Source organism: Tenrec ecaudatus, chromosome 17, assembly GCF_050624435.1.
Source record: "Tenrec ecaudatus isolate mTenEca1 chromosome 17, mTenEca1.hap1, whole genome shotgun sequence".
Taxonomy (NCBI): Eukaryota; Metazoa; Chordata; class Mammalia; order Afrosoricida; family Tenrecidae; genus Tenrec; species Tenrec ecaudatus.
In genome coordinates, this window is record NC_134546.1 from 13,090,440 (window position 1) to 13,111,458 (window position 21,019).

Sequence of the window (21,019 nt, forward strand, 5' to 3'; positions counted from 1 at the left end):
TGCAGTACGACGATCTGCCCCATTACGGGGGCATGGATGGCGTGGGCATCCCCTCCACGATGTATGGGGACCCGCACGCTGCCAGGACCATGCAGCCGGTCCACCATCTGAACCACGGGCCTCCTCTGCACTCACATCAGTACCCGCACACCGCTCACACCAACGCGATGGCCCCCAGCATGGCTTCCTCCGTCAATGACGCTTTAAAGAGAGATAAAGATGCCATTTATGGGTACGTACAATGAGCGGCAGGTTCAGTAGTTGAGATGTGATGCTGCCCTGGGTTCCTTGTGCTGATCCTAAGAGGAAAGTTCTCCGGAGGTACACATTGGGGACTTTACATTGACGTTGCATGGAAAGTTGGACACACACCCTCCTCGGTGGTGGCCCAGCGCCTGGCTGGGCCGCCACCTTGTCGGAATAAGGGGGGTTCCCACGCAGGAGAAGTTCTCTGGGTCCCTGGGCCGCTCTCAGACATTGGCCCGAGGGTTTAGCCAGTTAGTCTTCACTGGGCTGGTCTTGGTTGGGAGAGCTTTCGGGTTTCTAAATGTAGGCGCCTTTGTGTGAGCACTAAAGTTTTAGTTTAGGGAAAATCTTTTAAGCCACTGATTGTTCTGACTTGCTAAGTTTACTCAGCAACCGCATGCTGGCTCTGCCACCGCACAATACAACCGGGAGAGGACAGTTGCAGGTCAGACAAGGGGGGACATGTTTTGCATTTAGGGAGTTTGATCACGGACTTCAAGGAGAGAGGCTGGCTCGGAAATTGCACAGATATTAAGGAACTTCCAGGGGTTTTGTGCACTTTGTGTTTTAAGGAAAAACCTGCAAGACTGAGATACAAGTGGGGCAGGGGGTGCTCTCCGGCCAGGCGGTTTTCCAGCGGCTCCTTACACAGGGTTCTCCCAAGACCTTCCATCGGACCCTGACCGCTCTCTCCACTAGCAAGATCTTTTGAAAGCCATGTACCTACTGTGTGCTGATGAATTTGGGGAGGTTTGTTCTTTTTGTTAGCTTGGTAGCAACTTTTATTTCTAATTTTTAAAAAATATTTAAATATCTTCCGGGGTGAAAGGACCTCACGCCGGCCTTCCCCAGTGGAAAATCTCAACCTGCTTTATTTCCTGATCCCTCGTAGAGAGGCTTCTTAGTGTCCTCGTCCTCTCTGCACCGTGAACTGCAACTGGTTTAGGCTCCAGGACAGCATGTTTGGGGGAGCTTTGGAGAGGACCCAACTGTAAAATGCCCAGCTGGGCTGTAAGAGCTAATAAAAGACTTGAGACAGCTCCTTGAACGCTGGAAGCTTTCCCGCCTCCCCTACCCCCTTCTTTTCTTTTATGAGCTGAGATAAGCCACATCTAGGCCCCTCGAAATACCAGCTGTTTTGCCACTCCGCACAGACAAAATGAAACGCGTCCCCTCAGGAACCTGGGAAGCAACTTGCTTTGCTGGGCTGTGGGGCTACCGGTGAAGGCAGGAAAGTGTGTAGGGAACCCAAGAGGGGTGGTCTTCTTACTCTCCGAGGGTCTTGGGGTCAACATCCATAGGTGCAGGTCCCTGACAGTCAGCCCCACAGCTTCAGGAGACCTCTTTCTAAGTTAGCTGAGCGCCTGCCCCTGGGATCCCAGGCCCTCTGGCCTCCCGCGGCCGCCTGCCTCCCAGTCATCTACTCCAACCAGCTTGGCCAATCCCTGGCCTCTCGCTCCCTTTCCCTCCACCGGGCCCTGGTTGTGGAGCCCAGGGAAGGGGTCGTGTGGGGAGTGGGAAACTTAATTCAAAATGGCTGCTGGAACCGCTTGGGATTTTATGCTTAGCAAATGTTACCAATTTCTCTGGCCAGAAATGCTGAACCGATCCTCAGATACGGTCCAGAGCTCTGGGCCTCCGACTGCTGGGCCCTGGGCTGTAGGCGAGGTGAGCAGCCAGCCAGGCGGGCAGGCGGGCGAAGGAACAAGTCGAGGTTAATTCAGGGTGGGGGTCCCTACCTGGAGCTCCGCTACTGCTTCCCTTGGGCGCCTTTTTTCACGGACTGGGGACTAACCATGGCGTTGTTTTTGTGCTTTGTATTTTTTTGTTTTTTGCAGACACCCCCTCTTCCCTCTCTTAGCACTGATTTTTGAGAAATGTGAATTAGCTACTTGTACCCCCCGCGAGCCCGGGGTGGCGGGCGGGGACGTCTGCTCTTCAGAGTCATTCAATGAAGATATAGCTGTGTTCGCCAAACAGGTCAGCAAAATATATACATATACATATATATTAAAGGGGGGGGGAAGGAAAGAATAATAGAGCTCTCCACCCCACCCCCCACCAATCAATACATTTGCCCAAGTGTCTGGCTCCCCAAGAGTCCCCACGGAGTAAGGACAATGTCCCGCAACCTGGAGACGCAGCTTCCGGAGGGGGGTGTTTGCTGGTTTGGAAAACAACCGCGTTCACCGCCGCCCGCGCACCCTCACCTAACGCAGAAAGCTCCTAGCAAACAACATCGCCAACACCGGCGTTGTGGCTGCTTTGGCTTAGGCGAGCCGCTCGGCCTCCGGGAGAATCATGCTCGCTACCAGAAGTCAGCCAAGGGTTCTGGGGCGTTTTCGGTTTATTTGAATCGCATTGAAGTGTTTCTGCGCGGGACAAGCTCCGGGTCACCGAGTCCCCCCCACCCCCCGGGGGTTCCACACTACCCAGGACAGCGCAGGGAGCGTAGGGAGACACTGGAATAGGCGGTCCGATTCACATTGTCTTTCTTTATCCCCCCCCCCCTTTCTCTCCCTCTCCCCTTGCCCTCTGCTCACGTGTATTTAGATTCGCGCAGAAAAACCTCTATTTTCTTCTAATCCAGAACTGGATAACTTGGTAAGAGCGGACCCCTTATCCTCCCCCACCCCACACACACCATTTCTCCACCCAGCACCCCAGCGGTGCTTTGAAAGACCTGAAGTTTCTAGACAGGTCTTCCGGTAGCCGCAAACGGGCTTGCAAGTGTGTTTCTGTCCACGGACAAGAGCTCTGGGACAAGGTCCCCGGGAAATCCATTCATCTCGAGAGGGGCCGGCGCGGGAAACGCGAGCTTTTGTTTTTTGTGACAGCCGGGCTGCGCAGCTCGGCGCAGGCGGGGATTTATCTCTGGGCCTGTCAGCGTGTGTGCTTAAAATGTGCGATTCCCCAACCCTCAGAGTCGCGTCACCAGGGCAGCGGCCAGGCCAGCGACTCTGAACTACTCATTTTGCCGAAAGGTGTGCGCAAAGCAGCAGGAAGTTTTCCTGTGAGAAGCCACAATGTGGGGGCGCTTTGGAATCTGTTCCATCCCCTCCTTGCAAGGGAAACTCCAGCCCAGGGATGCAGCCCTTGGAGAGGGGGAGGAACGGGGTGGAGAGAGCAGAGCCATGGGGGAGGTGGGTGTTTATGGTCCCCACTTAGACGCTTTGTTGTTGTCTTAGTCATTTTTTTCTCCTTAAGAAATATAAACCTCTAGATGGTACCCAGTCGCTGCTATTAAGTTTTAGTGTTATTGCCATAAATCAAAATAACTCTGTTTACTGGGGGGAGGGGGATGGAGATGGTAAAGCAGAGACAGTCAATAGTCTGCAAAACCAGGAATGGACGCTCATTGCTTTTGTATCTTTGCAGATGATTCAAGCCATACAAGTATTAAGGTTTCATCTGTTGGAATTAGAGAAGGTAATTCCTCCACCCTCTTTTCCCATTGCTTCACCATCACCCCCAAACACACACCAGGGAGGGTTCAGAATGACTGAAGTGCAGGCTTCTAGGACATTTGCATAAATGTCTTCCTTTCTGGTAATTAGTGTCAAGGCCAATCTTAGCGTCCATTTCTCTTTGCAGTTTAATTACAATTTCAGCCACTAAACCCAGGATCACAAACGCCCTGGCCTTGTGTTCACTCTTAATACCTTGCTGGCTTGGTCTAAATTGTTGGAATTCTATGCATCCCAGTTGAAGTGTTGAATGTTGTTGCGAATTTGCTTCCCAAATTACACCTCTGGGCCCTTGGTCCCCTCCTCTTCCTTGCTACCTCTGAGGGGGAACAAAGTTTTGTTTAGTTTAGTGAGTTTCTGGAAGACAGTCTGAGAGCAATGGCAGGTCAGGCACACAGGAGAGGCCAAGGGGCCGGGGAGCAGGCAGGGAGTCTGAAGGAGGTGGTGTGTGTGTGTGTTGGAGGGAGGGGCACACATGAAATGTTTCACAGAGACAATGTCTTGTATCTGTGAGTCTCTCACACACCCCACCTTCATACCCAAGAAAAGGGGGTGTGAGATAACATGATTTTGCTAGCTGTTCTATAAATCTCAGCAATAAAACCTTAATGCATTGTAATGCAAACTAATATTAAATTGCAAGGACTCTGGGGTTTCTGGTGAAATTTTGCAAGTCAGTTGATGCACAGGGCCTGGAAGAGACTTCTCCACTCACATCTCAATATTTGGAGGTTTTCTTTTTTCCTTGAAAAACAAAACAAAAAATCAATTTGATAAGTTGTTCTGGCTGTAGGCTTTTTTATATCCCAAGTACTGGCAATTTGATTTTCTTTCCTCCCCCTCCCCCGCGCCATACATGCTCCTTATGGAGAGAAACCCTAGTTATGAATGTTACTGGGACTTGAGGTACCAGGCATGTGCCACACTACATTATTGATCCTCGGGATATGTAAGAATGATTATATATACATACATATATGTCTATATTCACCTTTTTTTCCTTAGACACTTTGGAAAAGGATTTATGATAACATAACTGGATGAAATTAAATAGTTTACCTTAAATGTCACCCACGCAGGTCACCTCTCTAATGGCCACAGCCCCAGGAGCAGATGAATTTAACACGGGTGTTGAATATGTTGTAGCCTGTGAATCATCTTGTCACTGTCAATTTTCTGGGATATCTCTATTTTGCAAGAAAAGAAAGTTATTCCTAATTCTGGATGCGTCTGGGGGTCTCTGGAGGACAATTGCCCTGTGTTTCCCCCATTTGGAAGTTTGCATCTCACAAGGGGGTGGGTTGTACTTGTCAATGTCATTTATGCACTCCTGATTACATTTTCTTTTTTTGTAAATTTCTGTCATAATGTAGGTACACGAATTATGTGACAATTTCTGCCACCGGTATATTAGCTGTTTGAAAGGGAAAATGCCTATCGATTTGGTGATAGACGACAGAGAAGGAGGCTCGAAATCAGACAGTGAAGATATAACGAGATCAGCAAATCTAACCGACCAGGTATGCGCTTTTCAATCCTTAATATGGGGGGGGGGGTGTTGAAGGTGGGGGGGCATTCGTATGTGTATTGCTTGCTAGGTTACTACCACCTCCTTTTATTATTTGCATATGATTAAGTCCCTTTTAGATACATTTCCATGGAAATGAAAATTTTTGAATAATGTGGCTATTATTGCTTCATTAAGACTGGCTCTGGGATTCGACCTGTAGAGATGAGCTTGTGGAAGCCTTGCCTGCAAACTTGACCTGTTTCTTGTCGCTTTTAATTTTTGTCTTTATTTTATTTACCCTTCATGATAATGAGAGTGCTAACTGCCAGTGACCGCCTCTGATTGTAGGGCTTTGTTCCCGGAGCATTCCAAACCCCCTTCTATTTCGAAGAAAAGAAAAGTGTAGGGTCTGGTTATTTCTTATTTTATTAGGAATAAATCCAAGATAGGTGGTCTAAGAGAGACAGCGAGGGTTTGAAATCTAGCAAATGCTGCCTATTTTCTCCCTGTCTGTACGGTTCATTAGCCTGTCTTGTCAGTTTTCCTCGGCCGAACGCTTCTAGACCTCACTGAACATTGCTTTGTGCAGTGCACGCTGCAAGCTCGCCCATTTTATTGTACTTAATAGAAAAAATAAGACCAGGCCGAGGTTATAAAAACAGATAAATACGGACTTTTCTCCTCCTCCTTTGCATTCATCCTCCAGCTGGTACATGCTCCGGGCCCGCTGGGCTGGCAGCTTTGGGAAGTGTCAGCGTCAGGGCGCCCCCGCGGCTGCCTGGGGGAGGAGGTGGGGGGCTCCAGGCTGCCTAGGCTCTCTCCCGCTGGTTCTTGAGCCCGCTCCTCTCCCTGGCTCCCTCCAGGCCGGGTTTCGGAAGTGCTGCTCCAATGGGAAGATTTTGATTTGAAGTTGCAGGGGTGGGAGCGGTTCTCCCCTACCCCCTATACCCCCCCCCCTTTATCTCTCTTGTCACGGAGTTTTAGGCTTGGTCCAAAGGACTTGCCAAAAGGCAATGGAGGTGAAAACGCGAGGAGTGGGTGAGCTGAAAGGGCCAGGGATAGTTAGCTCTACTTCGAATTGTTGCCGCGCTTGGGCAGGTTTGGGTGACCTGCCTGCCCGGCCCCCAGAGGGACATGAAGGCCCAGAGTCGTTTCTCTGACTTGGCACGTGAATCCCGTCTTGAGGGAGAGACCAATCATCCCTTTGTTAAGCTATAAACCAGCCGGGCCAGCAGAGTTTTGCTGCTATAAACACGGTTGGCCAGCGCCTGTCTTCCGGGGTCCTTGCTGGGGTGCCCTGCACCTCGGTCCTGGTGTCATTCTAAAGTTTTCTCTCAGCATTATCCCCTTCAAATAAAAATCGAAACCCCAGGTTGGGCGTCTCTGGGACACCCTACCACCGAGTCTTCACGTCTACTTGACACAAAATGAGTTAGGGCCAGGCGGAGTTTAGCTTGAACAGCGCCAGCATTCTGGGTCTGCTGCATTATGGGGCGAGTTGTAAACTTCTCAGGAGTGTATGTAGACAAGCACGCGGAGCAAGGAGCCTGGGCTGTCCAGCCGCGGGCCGGCAGGGCTGGCAAAGCGGCCGCCGGCTCCGGCTCAGGCCGGGCCCGCTGGCTGCCAGGCCTCCCGCAGGGTTCGGCCCGCCTGATCGGCCCGGGAGCGGTTAAATGCAGATTCCGCTGCTGTAGAGTAAAAATTGTAATCCAACAAGCCTAACTAGAAAATGGGATTCTAAAAGCTCGGGAGTGCTGGGTACATATTTGAGCAAATTACAAGAATCGCTTAGGGGCACCAATGAAATCAACACTTTAATTGCCTCCAAAATGAAGATTTATACCCCCATTTTCTCAACAAATCATTATTTTATTAAAGTCAAAGATAAAGGACCAAAGTTATGGGGTTGCTGTTTTGGCTGGGGAGGGGAGAGGATCCAAAATTGGTATCACATCATTGAGTTCGCCCCATACTCCTTGCGTAAACTTTTGTTACCCAATTACCTTAATCTGAGCTATCCAAAGATTGATCTCCAATTGTATTGGGTTAACATGCTCATTTTCTTTTCCTCCCCTACCTATAAACTGAAAAACCTTTGGGGGTGTCCTCCTCGCCCCCCCCCCCCGCGCCCCTTAAGAGAAGCGATGAGTCTCAGAAGTCTTGCGCTGCCCATCTGTGCGCGTGGGCGCACTCCCGTGACTCGGAAGGTTTACTCCGGTCTCAGTTGTAGGTGAACAGCAAGGCCAAGGGTCCTCCTTTGGGTGGTCTGGGTCCGAGGAGCCAGGCATACGCATAGGCTCCTTTTGGAGAAGGAGAAGCAGCGTGGGGGGCTCACGCGGGTCTGTGCCCGCAAATCCTGCTGGCTCTCTGCCGCGGGATGGGCTCTCTTGACCTGGGAAGGTGGGGAGCACGAAGGATGAGATGCCAGGGCCTACCTGAAGACTCCAGTTATCATGACTGAAGTCGGCTCTCTAGCCCCTGGGGACGCTTGACCCCGTGTGGGACGACCCGGGAGCCAGGTCCCAAAAGGACAGACTCTCCACCTGTCTGCCAACGCGGCCCGGCCGGTTGGAGCCTGGACAGAAAGTGGGCTCTGGGCTTGGACCGCTCCAGGGGTGGCGGGAGCGCAGGGGGCTAGTTAGCTCATTAACTCCTGTGCCTCTGGGGTCTGCAAGTGGCACAGTTTATTTTACTTTACGGGTTGTGCGTGGGCAGCGCGAAGGCTGCCACCCGCGCCGGGCTCAGGAAGGGATGGCTGACTGGTAGGAGTGGGTTTCTCGGAGGCCTAATTCGGCGGAAATCCACGTGGCTTTATGTTGTTGGCTCGGGGAGCTTTTTATCAGATTAAAATGCCAATAGTAACCATAATCCCGTCTCCCCATCCCGGACGTCCCCCCAAGTCCTGGAGACCGCCTAGAAGTCCCGTGGCCTGCGAACCACGGCGCAAGCCTCCCGGGCGCCCTCTCCCGACGGCCGCGCTCCGCGCTCTCTGGGCTGCTGGTCCCGCGGGGCTGGGGGCGCGGGGGGCGCGGAGACTTGCCGGCCCTGGGGGTGGGACCAGGGCTAGACTGCGGGCCAGGAGTGAGTGGTCCGTGGTGAGAGGCGTCGAGAATAGTGTTGAGCTTAGTGGGCCATGGAAAGGGACTCGCGTTTGGGGGCGCAGGATGGAGTGAGGGGTGCTATCATGGGCATGGGCCAGCCGCCCTGTGCAGCTTCAGCAAGAGACTTCGAAGGCGCTTCACGTGAGGAGTGAAACCTCCCAAGGTTGTCAATATATTTCTCCTTGAAGTCAAGCGTTTTCCACTCCCTGAATAGGTCAGGAGAAGCGGGGCAGTACACCCGGACCCCCAAGGCCACCTCCCGGACAGGCAGCAGTGTGCGGTCATCAGTTCGGGAGCCCCATTCTCCCTAGGAGCCAGAGAAACGGTCCCTTTGGAGTTGAGATTTTTATTCACAGTCGCTCTCCGGGGGGTCTTCGGCTGAATCTGCATTTAACAGCTCCTGGGCTGGGGCTGGCGCTCTGTTGCATGTTAATCCAGATTTGTCTCTGACGTCTGGGGAGAAGTAATAATGGCTAGCAGAGATGGAACCCAAAGGCGTGCTCCCCAGGCAGGTTAAATGCCAAGTTCTGGTGGGCTCCCTGGGGTGGGGGGGGGGTCGGCCGCCGGACTGCGCGGCGACCAAGGGTGGAGAGCGCTGAGCCGCGGGCCACAGAGACCCAGGGCAGCCTGGGGCCAGAGCGCTTTAGGTCCCACACGGGTTGGGGAAACCCGCTAGCGATGGTTTTGCTTTACAAGTTTGGAATGTGGTTTCTAAATTAAGAGTTTGGGTTAAAATTCCAAAATTGAACTCGAACTTGACCGAAAGGGTTCCCTCCCTTTTTTGGGGTGAGCCCAAAGGAGATAGAACCATTCCCTTAGGGGGACGTGTGATAGTAAGGGAAGAAAATGGGAGGGCACGGAACAACCTAGTGTCCTTGAAGGACTGGTCTCTTGAAAACACACACACACACACACACACACACACACACACGAGGGGACCAGTGACTATTTACTGAACTAGAAGTATTGGACATTTATTTTCATCCAATGAGAAGAGTGGGCCACAAACAGTGGAAGGGGGGTGTGTGTGCAGAGGACAATGGTCCTGTTGTCAGGTGGTTTATTCTCAGTGCTCACATTCGATAGAATTATTTAAATTGTTACTGCCTGATGGGATTTCACTTCTGCCTGGTCCTGGAGCCTCTCAGTCCCACAGGTCCTGAAACCAGTGGGGTCTTAGCATCCTCTGCCTTCAGTTTTGATGGTGGTTGTGGAAGTGTGGTCTAGCCTTCTTTCCTTTTTTGAGATACGTCAAAGAGAAATGATGGCAAGGTTCTCTGTAATGATTAAATAATAAGGTGTTGACTGCTTGTCACGACACTGGCTAATTGGGATGTGCATTCTAGGCTCTTTATTGCTTAGTACCCTCTGAGCGAAAACTTAGTTGTTTACCAGGTGTGTTTTTACTGTTGCTTTATGATTGGCTCTTAGAGGGCATTTATGTCTGAACTTCAACGCAGAAGTGTATTGATTTTTCATAAAGGCATTTAGAAACATTGTGGGAAACAGTGGGGAAGAGCAGCTCAGGTCTATGACCATAGGTTAAGAGCAAGTGCATTATGAAATGTCTCAAAGTTGAAATGTGAATACTACAAAAGTGATTCCTGTCTCACTTTTGTTCACTTCTCCCCACACTCCCTCCCTCCCTCCCTCCGTCTTTCTGGACTCCCCTGTGCAAGTCCCATGCTTAATGGACAGCCATGGTACTAACACTAGTTTGGGCAAAGTCAAGTGCCCTAGCAGTGACTATTGTGCTGTGATTTAACTAGCTGTGTGAACTAGCACTGTGGCAATAGATGGCTCAGATCGCAGCCTCTCCCCCAGCAGAAATAGCTCCGTTACTCACCATTCAGAGATATGGAGGTGCTTGTTTGTGTTCTTGGTTGTAATGTAGAGATTTTCTTTAGAAAACACGGAGAAGCATAAACAGTACAGGAAGAGGAGAAGGAAGAGCAAAGGGGGCAGATTAAAATGTGGGCCTGCTTTAAAAAAGAAAACACCAAAATATCATGCTGTAATTGCCCGACTTTGGAAATCAACAAATTTTAAATCATGATGTTTTCAACATTGGTATGTTTAAATTTTACTATATTTGTCATAGTCCAAAAAGATTTGAAACACAGTTGTTACCGGGTGACAGAAGGCAAGTTATTCAGTAAAATGCCGTCGTCTTAAAAGACAAAGACTATGTGTAGCCATCCCAGAGTAGAAACATCATGTGTTTTAAGATCTGGCAGATGGGCAGATAGTAGAGTCTTTACCTGTTCTACTGTTCTGAAACAATGTCCCTGTCCTCAGAGACGGAATCGGAAAAACGATGGAGAGTACATAACAAGTTGTATGAGGGGCCTTCAAAAAAGCTCCTGGAAAATTCCACTGTCTTTTCATTCCACTTCCTTCCAAACTTGTTGGAAGCCCCTTAGTGTTCAGACACTTGGCATCCACGAAATTCGTGCTTTTTAATACTTGAGAGAGGTTATGCGCAGCAATTTACCCAAAGCAGCGTGGCATGAACTCAAATGAAGTATTTTTTTTGTGTTGATAATAATGTTTTCCATCGTAACAACAGTATTTTCTTATGCAACATAAATATGTCAAACAAATGGGCAATGGTAATGTTTTAATAAATTATCATTTAATCATCTAACACAACCCAAATATGTATACAGAAACTTTTAAAAGAAAGTAGGCATCCAGCCAAATTCCTATAGGGACCAGCAGGGGAATGATCAAACAAGAACATGAAATAAGATTTCCTGTAAGAAGGTCTATATTTCAACATTAGTTGATGCCACTGTCAGGGAAATAGTTGAAGGATAGTAAACTGATAGCATTCTCCTCATTTTTGTTACACAGTTTTAAATGCTTGCAACTGTAGCATTACATGGCTTTTTTATTATGATATCTGTCATATTTGTATCAATGTTGTGCTTGAATTTATGTTTCAATCGAAACCAACAGAAAACAATTTCTGCCTCTCCGGAATGCCAAAAAAAGGAGTTCGGTGTTTTAAAATTAAGTCAGAATTATGGGAAAGTATTCTTTTACAAATAAAGGCATAAAAATAGAATGACCATGACACTGTTTATGTGAGAGTGGCACAGATTGTCGGACCTAGGTTTTCATATTTCCAAGGGAAACAGCCGGCTTGCTGTCCTTACTCAGCAGGAACCATCAGGACGTACCTGTTTCAAAAGCTGGAGTTGTGTGGACATACATGTGACTGTTGTTGTTACGTTATGGGCTCACCGCTGACTCATACTGATCCTATGTGTAGCAGAAGAAAACACTGCCCCGTGCTGCCCTGTCTACGCAGCATTGCACGTTTCAGCCGTCGTTGGGGACTGTGTCCATCCGTCTTGTTGAGGTCCTTCCTCTTTCTCACTGGTCCTCTGCTTTACCAAGTACGATGCCCTTGTCCTGATAACAGAGGATGCATTCTGGCTATCTCCCTTCCAAGGAGCCTTCTGACTGTACTTCCTCCCATCAGACTTGTCTCGTGTTCTGGCAATTCATAGAATGTTCCATATTTGTCATCAATACCGTAATTGAAAGGCATCAGTCTTCTTGTGTCCTCTGTAGCCACCGTTCAGCTTTCGAAGCTTAGGCCAGGCGCACCTTAGTGCTTTTTAATACTTGAGAGAGGTAATGCGCAGCAATTTACCCAAAGCAACGTGGCATTTGATTTCTTGGCAGCCATTGGCTATGGATCCAAGACAAATGATGACAAATCACACACAAGACACAGGTCTTCTGGTCTAAATTCTAATAGTAGTTTCAAAATTTGACTTGTGGGATTTAATGAAAGTTGTATATTTCACTGTTCTGATTATGTGACTAAACCTGCATTTGTCTGTGTCATGTAAAAGGTGAAAGAACATTTTCACCCTGGCCTTAACTTTCTATGACATCCTTTCAGGATTATAGGAATTGGGGTAGGGTAGGGTGCCGTTTTGGAATCTGAAATAGTTCCTCGGAGGAAGTATACCTACCACAGACAATTCTGAATCCCCCGACTTATAACACTGGCGTTTTAATAAATGGCACAAGCGATCCCATTTGAAATAAGCAAGAATATATTCTTTTTAACGTTTGTCACTAGAATTCAATTTCAATCAATTTAACGCATTCAAGTGCACAGAATTAAAGCAATTGGCAACACTTTACGAGACTCTGAACACTCTTGTGCAAAATAGCATTTCTTAATCGCGAAAATATGTCCTAGTTAAAGGAAACTATAAGAGTGGATATCTTTCTAAAGGATTTTGTATTTCTTGAATTCTTGACTCAACATTCCTAAAACATACTATAAAAGGTTTGGTTTTGGGTGGAAAAGAAGTTTATTTCTAATTTTCTTAACTTTTACACCTGTTGGTTCTTGGCATCACGGGTATACAGAACCAAGTACAAGTTAAAAATCAGCACTAAGTTGCTAATTCTTTTAAGCTATGAAGTACACAGGCAGCGTCTTTTTCGTGAGTTATATGTGTCACCATAGATGGCATACAAGGATTAACGAGATGTAAACATAAATTTTACTTTTTAATTCTCAGAAAAAGAACTGCTTTACTATGAATTCTTCCCTTGTTACTGTTTCATGATTCCATTTACAATTGATAGGATTTATGCTGATGGGGTAAAACACCTTGAGTGTGCAAAGTTATGAGTCTTTAAAAACTTAAATGAAATCATACTTTGCCAGGGCACTCCTAGGGGAAGCTTCTACTAAAAATACATTTACCCAGGGATACTTTCTAAATGGCCAAAACTTTCTGTGAGTGTAACAAGTTCATTGGAGAGATTGTGTGTCATTGACTCCAGGCTTCCTCTAAGTGCTTCTATAGGGCTTCCAAACCTTGGTCTTTACGGAAGTTTACCGACCCATCTGTGCCGGTGGCTTTGAACCCTTGACTTTTCCGTTAATAGCCGTGGGTTTTAACCGTTGCATCACCACGACACCTATTCAAGAGACAGGAATAAATAAGTAACTAATATTGAATGACGTAGCATCATAAGCTAACTTGGAATTAATTGTCATTACCGAGACCTTCCCATTTCTAGAGGTGTCCTTCCTCTTTAAAACGTGGTATGTGGTTCCTGCTGCTTAGCTGGAAAGCTCTCTGTTGCTGATGGCGATTTGGCAAGGCAGAGCTGTAGTTGTCTCTGCTCCCTTCTCTTTCACTGTTTGGTAAACCTTCTCCTACCTGAGATCTCAACTGAGACTGGTGGGGCGGTGCTCATCCCACTGAGACTGGTGTGCATGGTGCTCATCCCCCTGTGACTGGTGGGGTGTGCTCATCCCACTGAGACTGGTGTGCATGGTGCTCATCCCACTGAGACTGGTGGGCGCTCATCCCACTGAGACTGTTGTTTTGTGGTGCTCATCCCACTGAGACTGGTGTGCATGGTGCTCATCCCACTGTGACTGGTGGGGTGTGCTCATCCCACTGAGACGGTGGGGTGCTCATCCCACCGAGACTGGTGGGGTGTGGTGCTCATCCCACTGAGACGTGGGTGGTGATCATACCACTCTTCCTGTACCTTGCGGGCTTTGGTTCGCCTGTGGGTTTGTTTTACTGAGAAGATGAAAGCAATCTTACTCCCTTTGGAGCAGGAATGAATTGAGACCAGAGTTCCAGATATTCCCACCCTGTGACTCACAATTAGGGGGGAAACTGGCAACTGTGATTCCCGTCTGCTTTCCCTAGAGCTGTGAACACTTAGAATCAAGATTCATATCAGCCCCTCTATGGGCTTCTGCTTAAGGCCTAAATGTTTGTTTTCAGCCATAGTGCTCTTAACTGATGGTCCTTAGTTGGTCCCTGATCTCCATGATTTGCATTTTATTCTGAATTTGCATTCACATTATGCCCCATAGAAACTCTTTGAGGTGGAGGGAACTTATGATTACTACAAGGGAACTCTGGGAAAAGATTTTTATAATGAAATCAGCATAAGTATCCCAGAGAGGAATCGGATGTAAACCCAGGTTTGCTCACCCCATCCCAACGTGTAACAGTTTTGCCCCTCTTCTCATGAATGTAGTAGAAGCTGGGTGATAAGAATTTCTTTGACGAAACAAAACAACAACAAAAAACCTCTTCTTAATGTCTCTCTAACTATTTGGATGTGCTTTTGAAGACTTACTGATTTTGAGAGACCGGCTATAAATAATGGAGGTGTATAGGTGTTTTCTATTACTCAGAGGCAAATCCATGGCAATGTGGAACTTTAATTTAAAACTAAATATGCCATATAGGATCTGAGGCATGCTGACTGTATATTTGGAGGAGGCAGGGGGTTGTATGTCTCTGGGATTTTGAAAGGGAGGTGCTTTTTTTTCTTCTAGCGTCTGGGGGCCTGCAGCTTTCACAGTGCAACGCTCTTAGGACAGTAACTACAAAAAGTAGACTCAGGACTGTGTGCTTCCTTTCTACATACTGCAATTTAAAAGTTATTCTCATGGAAACAAAACGACAACGACAACAACAAACCCACTGATATAGCTATGTCATTTTAAATCTAGCTATTTATTGATCTAAAAGCCATCCCTGTAGAGCACAAATTAAAATGAACAACTAACAGTCATCCATTCATTAATGACGATGCAGTCATCAGAGCAGTGGAGTGAAATTGGGTGTCTGGGATCTAGTTTGGAATGTTGACTCCAACGTTCCCACCAGATCTGGAGTGGTTGTGAAACCCCACGGCAAGGCCATTTTTACTTTAAATACGTCATGGGGACATGATTTGAACGTTTCTTTTAGTTGAATTCATCCATCCATAGGAGACTCAGTCTCCCGAATAGCTACCGTGCCCTTCACTCTTGTACAGTCCAGATAAATGTATTATGTATTTACAGTCTACTGTATACATTATTTACATAAAAAGGCCACAACTTGCCAGGATATATGGACTTTATCTTTATGAGATAGAGGTGGCTTCTCTGCCCAGCGTGGCATAACCCTATAGAGATAAGAAACCTGACTCATAGCGTACCGCTGATGGTCATCTCTTAAAGGTCATTGGGGGTATGTATGTTACAGCCCCATCCAAATGTAGTTTGCCATTTGCATTTCAGTTCCATCACTTGTTTTGTTGGCTTCCACTTCTGCCATAAAGAATCAGGAATTTTACATACTGGAATTGATCTTAGTGAAATTAATATGGTTGGGGATGGATAGGATTTCAGGGTACCATTTCGCCCCTTCTTTTCTTTCAGCATGCTTTCTCCAACCATGTTCTAAAATTCTCTGAGGAATACTTTCCAGGATATTTTTAATGCTGGTGGTGGATTTGTGGGGTTTGGCCTATTGTTTCCCTCTGTTTGGTGATTTTACAAGTTATGCTAAGGGACAAAATCACTCAGAGAAAAATCAGACGCACCTCGCCTTTCAGTTTCTAGCGCAAATGGATCGAAGCACGTCCGCCATTGCTCGGTCTGTGCTTATGGAGTCCATTACTGCCGTTCAAATGTTTGGGTATGCTACCAGTTATTCAAGAGCAGTCACAATCTGCATCTGAGCAGGCATAAATATTTTTATTTGGGAATTTGGGATTTGCAGCAACTCAATTTTATTTTCCAAATTACCCTGCCATTTCAATTAGAGGCATTGTTTGCTCCCCTGTTGCAATGCTCAGGTTTGCTCGCCGCCCCAATCGTGAACGGTTTCACTGTTTCATACTTATTGAGGGCATGTAAGAAACATACCAATAGAGAGAGAGACGAATATAGCATTAACAAATCAATCCTGGGGCCGTCCTTCACTTTCGGAGTGGACTTCTAATCTTCCAAGTACTCGATCGCTGCTGACAGAGTTGGAATGGCCCCTATACTGATAGACTAGGTGTGGTGGAAGAATGACTTTCTGGTTAACAGGGGTTTCTGTAAAAGTGAGGCCCCAGGGCAGCTCTGCGTTCTGCTGCTGGAATTCACAGTGGCTTGGCCTGATCTCTCTGTTAAGTGTCTTGAAACGCGAATGAAATGTCCAGATATTTTGAGAAAGGCCTCTTTGATGATTGTACACAAGATAAATAATGCAGGAAGGTGAGTGATCTTCTCCCTGTCTCCACATGGAGCACTTCCAGGGAACGGAAAGGCTTGAAGAGGAACAGACACATTCCAAATGAAGTTGGGTTGAAAATGCATACAGCTGGATGTGCTTCAGAGGAAACGCCCTCTTGCTAGTGGTTAATGGAAATCTGTGGCAATATGCAGGTCTCCAGGAGTCGTTTATCTGAACGACAATATTACCAGGTAGTAGTGGAATAAAACTGGACATCGTGGATGACGTATTGTGTTTTCTTTCCCACTTGACATGGATGGCCCCCTTGAGTTGAGAACTTAGAGCTGGAAAAGAGAAAATTCCAACTGCACTTGAGAGACAATGAGTGAGTGTTATAATTCTCACGGTTTGCTCCGCCCTTTGAGCCAGGTGGTGGCCCAATGAAGTAGATGTAATGTGGAGCCAGGGTGCTTCTGGATTTCAATCTATACTTTGCTAGGAAAGGGCCAGCCACGTCCCTCTCTGAGCCCCAGTTTTGTCACCATAAAGTGGGTAGGTGAATTACATATGGTTATTTTCATTGAGTAGCTGAAAGAACAAGAAAGCGTGTCGGTAGAATCACAGGGAATCCAGGACAGATGAACCCCTCAGGACCAGTGGTGAGAGTGGTGATACCAGGAGGGAGGAGGGAAGGGAGGGTAGAAAGGCGGAACCGATCACAAGGATCTACACATAACCTCCTCCCTGGGTGATGGACAATAGAAAAGTGGGTGAAGGGAGACGTCAGGCAGTGTAAGATATGATGAAATAATAATTTATACATTATCAAGGGTTCATGAGGGAGAGGGGAGCGAGAAGGAAAAAAGAGAAAAATGAGGAGCTGATTCCAGGAGTCCAAGCAGAAAGTGAGTGTTTTGAGAATGATGAGGGCAATGGATGTATAAGTGTGCTTTACACAATTGATGTATCTATGGATTGTGCTAAAGTTTTATGAGCTCCAATAAAATGATTTTTAAAAAGAATGCAGGTCCATAAACAAGATCTGTATTAAATGATAAGGAGATGTGGTGGAGTAGTGGGTTACGTGTGTTGGGCTGCTATCCACAAGGTCAGCATTTCAAGCCTACCAGCCCCTGTGCAGGGGAAAGACGAGGCTTTCCGCTTCCATAAAGATTTACAGCCTCAGAAACCCAAAGGTGGGGCAGTTCCACTCTGCCCTGTGGGGACAGAACTGATGATGCCAAGGCATTGAATTTGGTCTGGTTATACTAAATGATATGGTAGCTTTGAATTTATATTCAAAAACACGAATGTGATTTGGGGAAGGACGAATGAGGACTAGTTGGTGGAGGGATGCTGTTTTATGGAGCATTTTCCGATCATGGCATCTCTGAAAATATCATTTGAATCCCGATTCAGAGGAGGCCCGTTACTCTGATCACGGCAGTGTAAACACAGACCAGATGGTCAGATGTCTTGCGGAGATAACACAGTGACTTACTGCAGGTTGCCTCTTCAGTTACAATTCATATGACAGTTACGTGCAGACCTGGCACTAAGGACTCGCCCCCAGATTTCTGAGCGCAAATGCTGTACGCTAAGACGCAATCACTTGCAAACTCTTCTCGTCGGGGAGTACTCAGGATGCAGTGTTTTCTGTGTTCCTGGAGGCACTGGATGTCCTCTTTGCTAGGATGGTTGCCTAGCAAGTGTGTGGTTTGAGGTGGCTTTATATAAGACACTTTGGAGTTTATTTTATCTTAATTTGTTTGCAGAACCAAGAGCACCGAATACTGTGACAAATGTAAAATAAAACATTGGGAAGCAAGCACTTTTATGAAAAGGATTTTACAGCGCCAGATGCACTGGAATGTAGTTCACAGATTCCTCCCCCGCATCTAACCAGGAATGAGAGAAAAGAAGCTTAGTTTCAGCAACTGGTTCTCAGCGTATAACTGCAGGATCCAGTTTGAAGTGTTTGGGTATGAATATTTAGAGAAGTAGTGGTGCCACTTGGATTAAATACACAGATATATGGCATATATGCCAATCAATATCAATTAAAATCAGTATATATAAAAGTATATATATTTATTTATTTATTGGAGCCCTGGTGGCATCGTGAATTCTGGGAATCGCCTGTGAACCAACCCAGAACTGACCAGCAGCTCCTGTCCACAGTTACAGCCTTGGGAACCCACCGCAGCAGTTCCGTCCTGTCCTGTCCTGCAGGGTTGCTAAGAGCCCAACTTAACCCAACGGCAGTGAGTCTGGGCCTTCTTTTATACAGACACAGATGATGCAGCTATGGGTACAGACGTGTGTGTGTGGCCACATTTATGTTCCGGTCAGACACAAAACTCCATGAACCAGTGTGCACAAGTCGTTCAGGAAGACAAGTGCCCAGAGTCTTTAATAGCATTAAGCCTCGTCGTTTGCTTTTGCTTGTAGCAGGCCAGCCATCGGGCAGCGGCATGGGAAAGCGGGGAAGATTGTTTACACATAGAGCAAGCAGTCTGTGGACGCTCCTAGTGCGCCCTGGCTTTGCCCTCTTCTCTTCTGTTCTTGAGATTTTCCTCCGCAAGAAACATCTGTGAACATCCAGCACATTTGCGCACCGTCTAAATTACTCCGTAACATCTCATTGCTTTCTGGATTTGAGATTTTGGTAACACTGGTTGTCAACTCTTGATTCAAGCTTCCTTTTGGTGTAGTTCTTGATTTATTTCCCCCGCCCTCATATAATTTGGCTGAACATAAACCCATGTGGGCAATCTACATCTTCTTCTTCGGCCCCAGGGGTTTGTCCCTGGATGCAGTGAGCACTGATATCAGTGTGGAAAAGGTTGACCAAAGCGATCAAGGCTGTGCCCATTTTGCCAGTGTTCTCTTGGGATGCGTTGGGCAGTGTTTTCTAGTTACCGACTTCTTAGCATTGCACGCTCATTTCTACCTTCTTGCATGAATTACCTGACAGCGTCAAGTGGAGACCTGCGAGTTAGCAGGCTGTGGGAAAGTGGGGTTTGCAGAGTGCTAGGAGCGTGACCCTCACTGTGCTGGGCTTGAGCTTCCCGGGGCCCTGGTTCTTAGCTGCCAGCCCCCGAGAAGGCACAACCATTTGCAGAAATGTCTGCTGGCCTCAAGCTTGGCCGTTCAGACCGACCCGGTAGAGTACCTCAGGAGAGAGGCCTGGCACTGCTTCTTTGCAGATTGATGTGGTGGTGGTGGTAGTGGTGGTTAGTGGCCCCGAGTCCGTTGTAACCCACATCCCCAGAAACCCCTGTGGTGCCCAGTGTTGCAGAGAACCATGGGCTCGCCACAAACTGGTTTCCACTCAACCACAACTAACAACAGCGGCAGCGTGCAAGGCGAATCGCCTGTGAACCAAATGGCCTTGCACTTGGCTTTTGCACGGTGCTTTGCCTGATCCCTCCCACGAGGGCGGTGAGGCCTGCCTGTGTGCACGTGTGTGTCTCCAGACTTCCGTGAATCCTAGAGCTCGGGCAGTCACCTGGCTCAGCGTTTAAACAGGAAACTGCTTCTTGCAGAATGTTCACCAGAGGCAAAAAGCACAGAGAGCCTTCTTTTCCCTACATACCTTAGTTTCCAGAGATGGAGGAGTCCACGTTTGAAATGTAAAAGGTTTTTAGGGTTTTTTTGTGGGTTTCATTGGTAGTTTGAGAGAAGTAGGCATTACTGACAGCAATCGTCTCTGCCAGCACAGTGTCCACACCACCATCCTGAATATAGTGTGTGTGTGTGTGTGTGTGTGTGTGTAATGTAACATGTTATAGGAACCCTGGTGGTATAGTGCTTACACGTTGGGCTGCTAGCTGTAAGATCAGCAGTTCGAAACCACCAGCTTCCCTGTAAGAAAAGATGAGACTTTCTACAGACTTTCTACTCCAGTGAAAAGTATAGTCTTGGAAACTCATGGGGCAGTTCTACCCTGTCTTATAGACTCATTGTGAGTCAGCATCAACTCTGTCTCTGGCAGTGGGTTTGGTATTTTGTGTTGAGATAGCACGTGTGTGTGCATGTGCGTGTGCATGTGTGTAAGCACAAGACACTCTTGTTCTATACCTTTTAAGCTCACTGCCACCGAGTCACTTCTTACCCATCCTGCCCCTGTAGCACAGACTAGACCTGCTCCTGTGGGCAGGGTCGCTATGAGCTGGCATTGACTTGATGGCAGTGGGTTTGGTTTTGGTTTATCAGCTGTACGGAAGCAGACGACCACATCCTGGATCTGGGGAGTGGCTGGTGCATTGAGACTGCTTTCCTTTGGGTTGGCAGGCGAATGTTGTCACCACCGGACCCCTCTTTCCCCCCGGGACTTTTCCTTCGCTGTGAAGGGTCTGGAAATCTACCTTATTTATTGCTGCATGAGACATACTTAGGGTGTAAGCCCTAAAGGCATGGTGCTTACATTGGGCTGCTGACTGCTGTTCGGAACCACTAGGTGCTCCGTGGGGGAAAAGACAGGGCTTTCTACTCCCACCCAGAGTTAGTCTTGCAGACACACGGGGACAGTTCCACCCTGCCCTATGGGGTCACTGTGTGTTGGAATCGAGCGGACAGCAGTGACTTTGGCTTGGTCAGCCTTATGGATGTAAAGATCCTCCGGGCAGCAGCATAGTGCACGGATTGACTACTCATGGGGATCACAAGTCCGCAACAGCAGACCGC

The 21,019-nt window shown here is 47.6% G+C and overlaps 1 protein-coding gene across 3 annotated transcripts in view; it reads left to right on the top strand.

Annotated features, from left to right (window-relative positions):
- The window catches only part of MEIS1 (Meis homeobox 1), a 149,392-nt gene that overhangs the window by 2,766 nt on the left and 125,607 nt on the right, over positions 1-21,019 (top strand). For all 3 annotated transcript variants that reach the window (XM_075536025.1, XM_075536026.1, XM_075536027.1), the window contains exons 2-6: positions 6-232; positions 2,085-2,226; positions 2,800-2,850; positions 3,625-3,675; positions 5,087-5,233. In XM_075536025.1, coding sequence (XP_075392140.1) covers positions 6-232; positions 2,085-2,226; positions 2,800-2,850; positions 3,625-3,675; positions 5,087-5,233 — 618 coding nt within the window. The remainder of the gene's footprint in view (positions 1-5; positions 233-2,084; positions 2,227-2,799; positions 2,851-3,624; positions 3,676-5,086; positions 5,234-21,019) is intronic.